At 41.8% G+C, this 14,168-nt stretch overlaps 1 protein-coding gene across 8 annotated transcripts in view; it reads left to right on the forward strand.

The window, feature by feature from the left end:
- Window positions 1-14,168, forward strand: part of lrba (LPS-responsive vesicle trafficking, beach and anchor containing) — a 178,403-nt gene that overhangs the window by 141,636 nt on the left and 22,599 nt on the right. For all 8 annotated transcript variants that reach the window (XM_063476071.1, XM_063476072.1, XM_063476075.1 and 5 more), the window contains 2 exons: window positions 545-697; window positions 13,684-13,851. In XM_063476071.1, coding sequence (XP_063332141.1) covers window positions 545-697; window positions 13,684-13,851 — 321 coding nt within the window. The remainder of the gene's footprint in view (window positions 1-544; window positions 698-13,683; window positions 13,852-14,168) is intronic.

Below are 14,168 nucleotides of genomic sequence, written 5' to 3' on the forward strand. Positions count from 1 at the left end.
TTCAAAAGGGCTTTTTGAGTTGTAACATAATGTGCTTTAATTTGGGGAGGCAGTCCACCTCCCTTAGCCCACAGTTTGACTTGGAGTCTGCAAAACCACACTCATCAAATTTATGCTGATCAAGACTCACAGGACTTTACACTCTTTTTTGGGGGGGTAAAGCTTCTACTTATTTACTCCCTGACATCTGTAGAAGCACCAGCCCAGTTGCTTTCTTTCCTTTCACACCCACACAGCGCTGTTTTACATGTGAGGACGGTACCTTGATTGTTTGAACTGGTTCAGGGCCGCCTTTTGTGAGGCACAGACCCAGGGTTGAACATACCCTTTATCTTCTTGGACATCATGTTCAGATCTAGCATTCCCGTTATTCTAAATTTCCATTGGTGATTATGCAGAGCTTTCTACAGATGCAGCATCATGTCTGATAACTGTTGCAGATTCTCAAACTGCTTTGTAAGATTGACTGTTTTTTTTTTTCTTTTTTCTTTTCTCCCGTTAAACAGTGTGTGTTCATTTATGTGTCTGTGCTTTACCCTTTCAGGAGCTGATCCCAGAGTTCTACTATCTGCCTGAGATGTTTGTTAACGCCAGCAATTACAACCTGGGAGTGATGGAGGATGGCACTGTAGTCTCTGATGTTGATCTGCCACCTTGGGCCAAAACCCCAGAAGAGTTTGTGCGCATTAATCGACTGGTAAGAAAAGTACACATGAATGCTGTGTCCCATGTATGATCCAGGTTAAAGCAAGTGTGCATTAAAAATGTACTGAAGCCATCATAGAGTCTAGGGCAAGAAAAAAAAAAGTGTTATAGTTGTCATTCATGTATAGCCTTGTTTTCTTTCTTCCTCATATGGCACATAGCGCAGGCCATCTGAGCCCCAAGCTTAGCTGGAAATGCTAATTTAAAGAGACAGTGTTATTTCCTGGCCATCACACAGTTCTTCCTGTTACCTGAGCCTCCCCCTCCTCTCACGTGTCCCAACTTTCAGATTGCTTTGCCGGCAAATTGATCCAGCTCTGCCCCATCTAATATCCCCATGCAGCCTCACGGTCCCTCTCTCTGCTCTGTACATGCACATCTGGAACATGCCGGTGTGTGCAACTGCAACTGTGTTTTTGTGCAGAATAATTATGCAGTATCCACTTTCTGATCTCCCCTTCCTGTCCGCCTGGCCAAAGGCAGAAATATTCTGTGTGTATATTCACGTCAGATGTTGTCAGACTGGCTGCCGTGTTTTTATTATACTCTAGATGTTCTCTTCTGTGCTTTACACAACATGCACACACACTGTTGGGAAACTAAGGTAACACTTTGGATCAGATTTCTCAGTGCTAGAAGATCTAGGAGCCTCAGATGGGGGGTTAACATTTTCTCTTCTGTTTTGCTGAAATTGCTTATCATTTATGTTTTTAGCCCTTTTATCTTTAAAAACATTTTAACTTCATACTGACAGTGAAAGGACAGCCGTCCCCTTACAAATAAAGCTTATTCATAATTTTGTCTGTCTGTCTGCATAAACACAATTACAGAAGAAAACTAAACTGTGGGTTATAACGCAATGTAATCTGGAGCCTAGCACAGGCCACTTTTCCCTCTCAGTTACATATTTGGGGTAAAAGCAGTGGCAGCTCCATGTGTGATGTGTGCCCACAGTAGTAATGGGTGCTGATGAGGCTGGGTGTGCTCTGTGACCTGTGCAGTCTTATGGTGGGGGTCTGTTAACTAGCCTGCTGATATGACCATGCTGGTATCATTAATCACACACTTCCCTCTTTTTGGCTGTCAGCATGCAGCCCGCTGTGGATGTATTAGAGGGACGCTTGTTGTGGCGGCAGCGTTGCAGGTTGTTGTGCAGTGTTTTATGCTCACGGGAAGGAAAAGTTGAGTTTTCATTTGTGCTAAATGAGGATTATATTTGACAGATACTTGGGAAATTGTTATGCATTAAAAAAAAAAAAAACAGAACCACTAGTCCAACTTTTTTTTTTTTTAATGCATGCATGAAGTTTAAAAAGTTTTTGATTGTTTTTATTTAGTTTATTTAGTAAAAGATGGCTGCCTCTCCCTGAGGCTGGTTCTGCCAGAAGTTACTTCCTGTTAAAAGGGAGTTTTTCCTCACCACTATTGCCTAATGCTTGTTCACAGTGCTGTAGTAGCTCCTTACAAGATACATGCCTTACAACAGCGGTCCCCAACCTTTTTTGCGCCACAGACCGGTTTATGTCCGACAGTATTTTCATGGAGTCGCGGATAAATACAATAAAATAAAACCAGTACCGGTACGAAAAAAAAAGATTTATTCATAACACACGGGAAAAGATCTAGGGAAACCGAGTTAACGATAAAAACGATAAAAAAATAATGCTAAAAACCAATGAAAACCCTGAAAATCATGAACTTCACACCCTCTCTCACTCGCACGGCCTGGTACCAAATGACTCATGGACCGGTGCCAGTCCGTGGCCCGGGGGTTGGGGACCACTGCCTTACAATATAATGCACCTGAAGGTGACTGTGGTTGGGATTTGGCACTATATTAATAAAATGGAATTGTATTTATTTATTTATTTTATTCTTTAGTTGGCAAAGTTTTAATGTTCAAATCTGCTGTCCTGAGTTATTTCTGTTTCAAGTGTAGAGTTGAAACACGGTCATTGTAAAAACAAACATAATTTGGATAATTATGTTAACAAAAAAAGGAAAAAAATGCATCAAGAAGCAGAAACCTTATTGTATGAATATATGCATTAATGTGGTCTCCTGTAAACAGCTAAAAGAGCCTTTCATCGCTGGTTTAACTGTGCTGGTCTCCTCTACTACTTCTTCATTTCCCCCTCGCTTCTGTCCTTTGTGCTCCATTTGGCACTGCAGATGCAATTTGGACTCTATTTTGTCTGCACCCATACTAGATATGCTGCTTTCAAACTGGTAAAATTTCACTCTGCTTTTTCTTTCTCTCCTTCTCCAAACTGAGATATTGATCCAACATGCAACCAGCAGGCAGGTGTAGGTGCACAGAAACATAAAAAGCTTAGGAAAATAGGTGGTTTCATCCCAGAGGGACTGTGAATGAAAAGCCTTGCTATCAAATGTCAGTTTAAGTATAATTTTCTAACTTTGTCCTGAATCACTTCCTGGAATCTGTTGGTTTCACTTAAAATAATAAAATAAGCTGGGATTGTGAGTGTGGGAGTGCAGTTTGTCTTTGTAATTTTACCATTTTAAGAGACCCAGTCGTATGCTACAGATCACATAGAAACAGCGCCAAGGTACAGGGAGGGACGTGTGGGTGGACAGGTCTCTGGTCATGACAGATAGCTGGCATTAGAGGGTGTCAGCTGGCAACTGTGGTACTGTTGGGAAAGAGATGAGCGTGGTAGAGAGGAGAGAGGAAGAGTGAAGGAGTTAATGGGCTGTTTGGCTCTCTTTAGCTTGTCTGCTGCTAATGGCTTTGCAACACAAGGATAGACAGCAGGAGAGAACACGCAAACACACGCAAATGCACACTTGCTTACGAACACACACAGGCCTGCTGTCTCCACTCTGGTTATGAGCCTTAGATGATTAACAGCTAATTAGGGCCCAATCTGGAAAGGCCATTAAAAGCCTCTCTCAGTAAAGGATTGTGCTGCTCCGCAAATCGGCAGCTTGTTTTTGTTGTTCAGAGTTGCATGGTTGGTTGGGGGGGTAAAAAAAAAAAAAGATGATATAAGCCTACCATCAAACTGTAGCCTGGTTCATAATGCTTTCCTTTAGAAGTGTCATAAGTTATTGCTAATGTTTAGCAGGAAGTGTGTTGCATGGCAACAGATTAACTGCAAGTTTATGCCTAGACAGTTTATTGTTCAACAAATGTCTTACACAACACTGAAGGCTCCACTTGAAAACCACAGGTCTGAAGAATAGTTGGATTTTTGGGGGAGGAGGCGGAGCAGCACCTCTGCGGCTTAAGGGAAGTGCCTACAGTATACTTAAATGCTTTCTTGTAAAGGCGCACTCCCTTTTTCGTGGTCCATCACACATCCACACATGCATCCCTGCGGAGACACAGGGGTCTTGAGGCAGCATGCCACGGAGATCAGGGGCTGCTTGTTGTTTTTACCAGGGGGTCGAAGGAGAGGTTAAGAACTTGATCCCTCCTCCACCAGATAACTACATTTCTCTGGGCACTGTCAGCCGCTCTGACATTCCACTATGTACGACCATACCTCGCTTTTCAGGCCTGCTAACCATTAGAGCGATAGCAGGTGATCTTGTGTGTATGCTCGTGTAAATTTGACTGTTATTTGTCTCCATATCAGTGTTTACCTTTGCTGTCATGGCTCCAAGTTTCACTGGAGCTACTGAGATGGGGCGGGCTAAACCACAGTCTGTTAGAGCAGCCATCTGCTGTGGGTATATCTTGATGCTAGACCGAGCTAAACACTGCTGTTTTTTAATTTTTATTGTGCATAGATCAATGTTAAACTAATAGAAGAATGCAGACAGACATTGGTGTTGGATGAAATCTTTATAATCACCAATCAGCTTGTGCCTAAAATGTAATATGGTTACAATCACAATAATAGTTTCATTATTTAAAAAAAGTGAAGCTGTCTAATCAGACATATTTAACTCCATGGTTGCCATTACATGCACTTGCTGAGGCTTCTTGTTACTTTTTTCTCATGTTGCCATTTAACCAAACTCTCCAGTGCTTATTTGCTGCTCCCTGCTTCAGCTGTTTGGCTTCTTTCACTCATCTGTGCTCTTGCTGCGCTGCTGACAGACCTGCAAACCTCACACATGGGAGAGACGGGCATGCTTTACTTTTGGCCTTTTCCGTCTTATAAAGTATCAACTCGCTCAAAGGAGTGACAGAGGCATCAGCTATACTGGCCTCACAGAAAGAGGGAGCCTTTCTTCTTTGTGAATGGGAAAAGGCAGCTGAGTGATTGGTCAGAAGCAACGGCACAGAGAATGCTGGCCACAAGAAGACACTGTGGGTGTTGGACGCCAAAGAACCTTGTGGAACTCATCAAAGATGACCATTATGCCTCCCATTGATTTACTTACTCTACGCAGAAACTCTGAAACTGTCATGTTGTTGAATTTCTGTGCACGGTTTATTCCTGTGCTATAATATAAGAAACTACTCGTTGTAGGATTTTCAGTGTGACTGTGATGTCACTAAAACGCATTATGTACTATATGCTGCTTTAGATCTCAAGGAACACTTTGCAAGCTTTGCTAAGAGTAGCTTCTATAGCCACAAGTTGTAATTATATGACCCTAGCACATTAGAGTGCTCAGGGCACTGAAACACATGCTATCAATCATTCATGCAAAACACATAATCATCATTTCAGTGCGAACTTGCTAAACTGAAAACATCTGAAGTCAAGAGGCTTCTCTCTGCATCGCCAGGCAGAATAGTGCATTATTCCAGTAATGTTGGATTATTATGACCTAAGTCATCCTTACATGCCGCACACATTAGTCTGCGGCTGCTAGTATACATCTTAGCTCTCTTGAATTATAAATGTTTGCTGATGTCTGAGAGTAACGTCTGGAGCTTAGCTCTGTTGCTAACCAGTTGCACATATAGTGTGTGTCCAGTCAGATTTTGCTAACAAGCTTTGAGTGACTCTGTTATCCATTACTGAAGAGTTTATCAGTGATGTCTTTGCTTTTATTTTAAGACCTTTGTTCCCATGTCAGTGCATTTAAAAGCTCCAGCATTTAGACTCAGGTAGATGAACCTCTACAAGCACTGGATAACTCTAGCTTTGCTTCTGTTGCAGTTAAAATGAAAATATTGATATAATCATAATTATGATGTTTGCAGTGGACAGTGATGTGAGTGTGTTTCATACTTTGTCATTCGGCCTAACAGCTGTTATTGTGATGTCATCACAGTAATCCTGCCCGCAGAGGTACATCTACATGGCTGCTAAAAGACAAATGTCATATTTATTTGAGACATATCACCTTTACCCCCCAAGCCTCGCACTCTCAACCTGTTTGAAATCTGAAGTTTGTCAGCTTTATGTGCTGACAGCCATTAACACTTTGCAAAAAACTATGCAATCAAGAAACCCGTTATTCAGCAGGCATGTTATTACATTAAGACATGAAAATCTTATACATAAGATTTTTTTTAAGTTGACAACATAGTTTGAAAGACTTGGATGAAGATTTTAGGAAGTTTACTGTAAAGCGTGATTTGTGTAGGAACTGTCTGAAGTGTAAGCGAGTAGACTCAGAAGACAAAAATGTGTCTTGCATTTTTTCCCACAAGTCACACAGCCAGACATGATCGCTCCCCAGCTCAGACCACCAGCTACACAAAGTCAAAGATCACGACTGTTTACATTCACCTCTCATCCGTACTGCACTCTCTGATCAGACACCCGCTGGGACTCGCATAATGCCGTTCCCACCAGCCTCCACATCTTATTCTCACAGTAACCCCACAGGAACCCATGCATGAGCTGAGGTAAACCACTGCAGCGACCAGCCACTAACCACTAAGAAATACTTGTGCACTTGTGAATGACTGAGTGAGTGAAAACCTTAACGTCGTCTATCCCAGAGTGGCCCCCGGTAATAGAAGACAGTTTGCCATGTTAGCCTAGTGCTAATCTATTCCCCTGGCGTCTCCACTGAAAGCCTTGTTGCTGGATGGGAACTAGCACGTGGGGTAGAGGGAGGTTATCTGGCTAATATCAGGCAGCGCTCACTGAAGGGGTATTGTCATGCATAAGGGCAGACATGTTTACTGTGTGCTCGGTGTTTTACGAGCTGTCCCCCCTTCTTCCTCGCCTCCCTCTCTTGCGTGCTCATCTCCCCCTCCCCTCCTTTATCCTCCCTTTCGATGACGTAATGGCGAACCCGATGAGAGCCTGAGAAATGAGATGATCTACTCCTGCTGACATACTCACTCACTAATGTTGTCTTTCTCCCTTTCCTGCACTCCTCCATGCTTTCATTTTACTTCTGCCAAAGTGTACTGAGGCACTTTTTTTGCAGCATTATTCTGTGCTGCGTCTCAGACTCCTGAATATCCGTGTTTGTAATCCTGGCTTTATTTAAAGAAACACTTGTACTTACCCTTTGCCCCAACTCAAACTAATGTGTTTCTTGGAGCATGAACGCAGATAACTTCTTTAAGACGTTTTTGTCATACTTATATTATCCATACGAGAAGGAAATAGCCATACGGCTGTTGTATAGATTCCCAGGAACTGCCGTGTAAACATTCAAAGACCCCAGAAGATGGCTGACATATTCAAAAACAAAGGCATGAATAAAATTGTGTGATGGAAATTGTATGCAATCTTATTTTAGGGTGTTTTTTAGGACACTTTGTTAGAATTTAGCGCAGAGCAGGGATGCTTTGCTGTATACTCTTGTTCTTGTGGTATTTTCTGAGTGTTTATTTAGTTTTCTAACAGTATATTTCTGAAAATTAAGCAAAACGTGTCATATTTAATTCATGCATATTCCTTCTACATTTCATGAGCATAGTTCCTGGGTTTCCTTGAGGATGTATTTATGGTTTGGAGCTGCTGGTCACGTACATACGGAGACAGTCTCGCACTAACAAGCTGCAGCTCCACATAGCCCCACACCCTAATAACCTCTGCTTGAAGGCTAACTACACTCAAGCTGATCAGTTGAGCCATTCATCCTAATCATCTCCAATCTGTGCTGAGAAGCCTCCACACCTCCACACAGTCCTGCAGCCAACTCTGTAATCATCTGAGACAATAATGCCTCTCTCAACAGCTATCCAAATATTCTTTCATCCAGAAGCAGAAGCCCTCTTCAGTGGTTCTGTGTGTAATCAGCTCTTACTGTTGACTTAGCTTTTGCTCACTTGATCCCATTGTGTTGTGGCACCGGTGAAGTATTTGCTAGCTTGTTAGGCTTTTGGAGTGGAGGTGGACAGATGGTTATGTCCTTCGCAGGTGCTTGTGAACAGTGTTTAAGATTTAGCTTCTTTTGGTTCTTGCCAGTTGTAGTAGTAGTAGTAATAATAATAATAATAATAATGTTAGCAGTTGTTTTAATAACAATTGTAATAATAATGTCTTTTTTTAAGGCATCATTGTTTAGTTTGCATTTTTACAGTCATGCATGTTTTATTGTTATCTAGCTTGGATTCAGTGCCATTTGCTCCCCAATCAGTAGTGTTTACTCCATTGTCTGGGCTGTAAGTTGGATCAAATCCACCATGATGTGCTTGTTTTGTGGCGACCTTCCCAATCACTACTCATTCTGCTTCTTTTCACCCCTTAACATGATATTCTTGCTTTTCAAGTGGTCAGGAGATAATGAGAAAGATGGGAGGAGAGAGCAGGGTTAGAGTTTCAGGTTCCACTTGCCGACGAGTACCTCCACTGAACCATATCCAGAACTCTCACAGTTGCGACCTGTCTAATTAGCTGAGCCGGAAAGGAGGTGGGGTTTTGGACTGAAGTAACACACGCGGCCCATCTGGGTTTTTCTTGGTGTGTGTGAATATGAGAATAAAGGAAATGGTTCGTTAGCTGCATGGCTGCACTAAGGATCTCATTCCTTACGTCATACGCCCCCCCCCCCCCCCTCGCCTTTCTATGTTGGGGGGCCCCCCTCTCTTCTAGCTGTTTACAGGCTTCCTCTGCGTGCTTCACAATGACAATTAGCTTCTCATTTACTGCAAGCTAATAAGCCCTTTAATCAGAGTGCTTGTCAACCTCAGGGCAAGGAAACTCCAGAGGAGTTGATCCTTAGGATCAGATGACTGGTAGAGAAGGAAAAGAAAGGGGTAAGTGGGAGAACAAATAGGAGGGGGGAGAAGGAAAGCAGGCTGCTGAACTTGGAGAAGGAAAAGAGAATCAAAAAGTGAGATAATAAAGCTGTACTAAGGTAAAACTACTAGGCCGGTTTCCATTAGAGATGTCGTCTAAAATATAAATTTGATGGGCGGATTTATGATTTGATTTAATAAAATGCCCAAAAAGAATATGACTAAACAAAACTTGGTCCCGACTACCGATTCAGTGTTCTTGGATCATCATTTTTAAACGTGAAAACACGATGTTTGACTGTCACACGTACTGAATGTGGTTTTCAGGATGTTTTTAATCAGCTTGTTCTTAAACAGTCATTTTAATATATCCAAATCTGACAAGTGTTTGTTTTATACATCCGTAATCAATACGAACGAAAACAGTCTGCCGCTGACAACGGCTCTGCACACAACATGTGCCTTTAATTACACACCCACACCATCGGCGACACACGCACGTGCAACATACACTTGCATCACCGTTGGCATGCAAATGAGCGCATTGATTTGTTAAGTGATGTTTTAACATCCTTACAGACAGCTCTCCATAAGTCCTTAAAAGGGTTTTTAAGGACCAGTGAGGCACGGAGGAAAGCGTTCACTGTCACCTCGTTAAGACTGAAGTGAAATCCAGCTCAATCCAGACCATAAAGCTAACCGCAAACCGCTGCGAAGCACAGATAGGCCCAGCGTAAACCTGTAGTATGGACACGCAGTTTTACTTTTAAGCAGTGCAAAGATAATCACTACAAGAGGTCCCACATGAGGTTAAAATAAAGATAATAAATTTCCCACCTGCGAGCTGAAAAAGCTTTTCAAGATGAAGCTGTGGGCTGGTTACTGACTCGAGATCAGACGCTCTCAGTTTTGCTTCTCAGGACTCAAAGCAACCCCGGTTTAATGTCCACCAGCTGGTTAATTGCAATCACTTGGTGTTTCTTGTCTGATGTCTTAAATTAGGATTGTATGTCTTTAAATCCTCAGTCTAGAGTACAGGTCCCTCTAAAGAGTAACATATTGACAGACATGTAGTCAAACTGTCATTCTTTTTGAGTGTTTTGGGTTTTCTTTCTAAACTTAAAGTCTACACTCCAGCTACAGATGTTTCACAAAGGAAGGGATTAAAGTAACCTGAGCCTTGCACGCAGACGAGGCTTGTTCATTATGATACATTTTCATTGGAATCCACATCACAGCACGGCATGCTGGAACACAAGCAAAATAAGCATGCAGTTCACAAAGAGTATATAATTATATGCATTTGAATACATGGCGGCTTTGATGGGGGAAAATGATTTGGGTAAATGTATCATTCTTCTCCTGAGGAGAATATTCCAAATTATTGTTGCTGTTGGAAACAAATCAGAGCACACAACAAAAGGGACCCCCTTGCCCCCACCCCACCCTCCCCTGTGCTTCGAAGGTGTACTTTGTCAAATCTGTAACAATAGGAATGTGAGATTCCAGTTACTTCTACCCCCTATCAGCATTTACATAAAGGCATGCTAAATTATTCATTAATTATCAGAGAGTCCCCTGTGGATGGGGATGACACACACACTGGCTGCTAATTGGCCCATCAATAATCCTGCCTGGTTCTCCTAAAGTGGCACCAGATCCCACCTCAGGAATCTACTATCTGCCTCAACCTTCTGTGGCACCACATGTGGAAACGTCTCCACAGCTGCTCACATGACACATTGTTAATGAGTTATCAGAACATGCCTAATTTCTGTACTTCACTTAGGTTTCTTTGATGGATTATAAATATGAGTTCCTTAGGTGTAATCTTCTTGTTATAAGTTGAAATTAGGTTTATTGAGTACCTACATAGTATTGTGTGGTATTTTTTGAGTTATATATAATTTTATTATTGTGAAAAGGCAAATGGAAAAAATGGTATTTACTCTGTTCTTTCCTGTAGTGTCCCCTCCTCCCATCCGAAAATGTGAATAGATGAGTCACCAATATGACATTTTGAAAAAGGTTAACTGAAGTAGCTAGCAGTAGTTGTCCTTGTTAAATGTGACACAGTTAAGCAATGTCAGTGATGGGGACTTTTCTTGATTTCAGAGTGTAAGCTGTTATAGGAAGAGCAAGAAAAACAAAACAAAATAAAGCACTGGGCTCATGTGATTCATAATGAGGAAATGTGTCACCTAATGCAATGGTGTGCCTCGCAGATTGAATGTTAAGGATGACGTCACTGACTGGTTTCTAGAGTTTGAAGGTTTAGCATTTGTGTTTTTGGCAGATGTGAATCTGATCTGAATTTGATTTGTTGCTCTCACCTCCTGGTATCAGCTGCAAAATCAACTGAATTCAATATGACTCAATATTTTAGGCTTTATTTGTGCTGAGGTTTAGAAATTTTGATTGTTTTTGTATTTAGCTCTTTGTGTAATTATCATGTGTTTTTTCCACTGTGAGCACTTTCCCTAAGCTTCTTCTATTAAGATGTTTTCTCTGACGTCGGCTCATGATGTAAAATCCCGAGTTTAGATAAAGGGGCAGATTAAAGTAGTTGAATCCTAATCTACCTGCTGTCTAAACGATCGGTAGCATTGCTGTTGCGTACAATTTACACATCTGACACCTTTGACGTGATACGATCGTGGCTTTTCTACTGCAGGTAGATACTCTTTGAATCTCTAAGCTTAATCTGCTGAGGTTAAGTTCCTACATGCAGACTTGAGTCAGGGAGACATTGACAGACCAAACAAATACAAAAACAGATACACACTTCCAATTCCAGCAGAGCGCACACATATTCTCACTTACTCTGTTTCACCCTCTCCAAATGGATCATGCAAATGATTTCCATAAAGGCGGGCCTCAGGAGAGGGAGCTGCAATAACACGGCTGCTCTTTGTTTCCCTTTGCTGAATGACAGTTGATTGCGGTGCACATTAAATGCCCATCAGCCCCAGCTTTAGTTTTAGAAACAGGGGAGCAGGGCCTGTCAAAGGTCAATCCTAGTGCATAATGAACTGATCTCTCCCTCTCGCTCACTCTCTCGTCTCTCTCTCTCCCTCACACAAACACACACGATACACGCACGACTGAACCTCTGCTATTAAAGGGAGTTTGAATAAAGAGGATTTTTCTGGCTTATCATGTAACATTAATAAAAAGGGTTGCCCTATGACATAATGTGAATATGGCGATGCCAGAGAGGCAGACAGACATGGAGTCTAGACCAGGGGTGTTCTGTTTTATCTTAAGACTAACGGTTAGATTTGTTTTTTTGAGTGTGATCATAGACAGTAGGGAATACACAGATCCCTCTGCCTGCTAGTTTTGTTGAATCTGCAGCTTTCAGAACAGTTCTCACATGTGAAAATAATAAATAAATAATAATAAAAATACACATAATGCTACAGAACATGCTACTTAATGCTACATCAGTGGCTAGCACGAGACTGCACTTTTTAAAGTAGGGTCAGGTATTGTTTGAAACACTTTGAGCCTCAAAGACCAACTTAGCAGGAATTTGAATTTCATCAGATATCCTGTTCCAGATTAGCTTTTCTAACTTTTATTCTCATTGCTGTAGCTGGATACACCTTAGCTATAAACCAGAGATTTATTTATAAGGACAAAGTCAGTCAAACTCCCATTAAGCTCTTTGTTACATCGAAGGATTCGTACAAATTTATTGCATTTGAGTTGTGATTGATTGCCTCCGTGGTTATCCATCTTACTCACAGGGTAATAAACATTTTAAAACTGTTATGTGTTCATAAGGTACTGTATATACAGGGACATTTTAAATAAAACATACAGAATGCATCTGGGGAATACAGGGGCAGTAATGTGTCGCTTACAAATGTATACAGTCACACAGTCTGTGCGCAATGCTAAATCAAATGAAAACACACGGTGATCAGACTTTGCTTACGTTTGATTATTGCAGCATTAAGCCATAAAAACATTTTATATCTTTGTTTATTGATCTTTTTTTTTTCCTCTCTGGGAACCGAAATGCAGTTGCACTTCTTGCATTATCTACTTTCACTGTTAAGCTTCTCATCAGCTGGGATGATGAGATTTGTGACAGCATCACAAATTCAGTCAGTCAAGCTGCAGCGTTAAAAAACAGCATCACACCTAAAGCGCACACACTCTCCTCTTCAGACGTGTGCTCGGCTCCCTGATTGAAAGTCGTAATTAACAGAGTGGGGAGGAATTAGATGCAGAATGAGCTGTCAGAAAGTCACATTTAAGTGAGGGATGCACTGGTCTCCGCAGTAAAAATTTAAATGATATAAATTGCCATTTAAGTGTAGCGCGGGCTAATGTTTTGTCACAAATTAATGTGACACAAGGCAGCAATGACAATCAAGGGCTGCCTCATTCTAATTTGGTTGTGTTTAGAGGGCTTTTGTGAGCCAGCAGCTTTACACAAATTAACACAATTGCCGGTTTTTATGAGGAAACCATAAATGCTTTTTCCCTCCTTTGCCCGCTAATGAGGAGAGAAAACGGCTTGTATCTGTGGCGTTATGACGACGTCTGCAGGAGAGCAACACGGTGCTCTTATCCGCTCACGACCAGCAGAGAAAAGAACAAAGACAGAAGCTGAAATGGCTCCCTAATGAACTACAAGAGTCCTCTAATGTCTTGATGCTCTCTTATGATCAGATATGGATTTACTGTGCTTTTTGCTCGTTATAGAAATCATTGGCAGATTCCGTCAGAGGAACAATTAGAAGAATATTCCGCTTTCTCTGAGAAATTCACCTTTGAGGGGTATTAGTAATAACTGCTGTTCAGTAATGGGATGTTAGGGGAGTTGCCTTTTGTTGCGTCTGTTGACATCCTAGATAAACCTAACTCTCTGTCTTCACCTCTTTTTAAAGGCACTGGAGAGCGAGTTTGTGTCCTGCCAGCTTCACCAGTGGATCGATTTGATCTTCGGCTACAAGCAGCAGGGACCCGAAGCCGCCAGAGCCCTCAATGTTTTCTATTATCTGACCTATGAAGGCGCAGTCAACCTCAGCTCGATCAACGACCCCATGCTCAGAGAGGTGATACAGTGCGTGCATGTACACACACACATTTTAATACACATAGCTGATTTAACTGCCTTCGCAGACCATGCTGAGTAAGGAGAAAAATTCCATATTAGAGGTAAGTACTCTTGAGCAGCAGTGCTCTCAGATGGATGCTTAATCTGGCTATATTATAAAAGCACATGTCCACCCTCTGCATCTGTATGTCAGGAAGGTTTTGATGCCATTAGCCATGTTAAAGTGCTTGTAGAGTGGCATGGGAGAGCTAAGCTAACAATCTGCCACACAGCATTGCTGAGCGAAGCCTTTTCCTTTGTGCGATACCTTTTGAA

This window comes from Pelmatolapia mariae, linkage group LG6, assembly GCF_036321145.2.
Source record: "Pelmatolapia mariae isolate MD_Pm_ZW linkage group LG6, Pm_UMD_F_2, whole genome shotgun sequence".
NCBI lineage: Eukaryota > Metazoa > Chordata > Actinopteri > Cichliformes > Cichlidae > Pelmatolapia > Pelmatolapia mariae.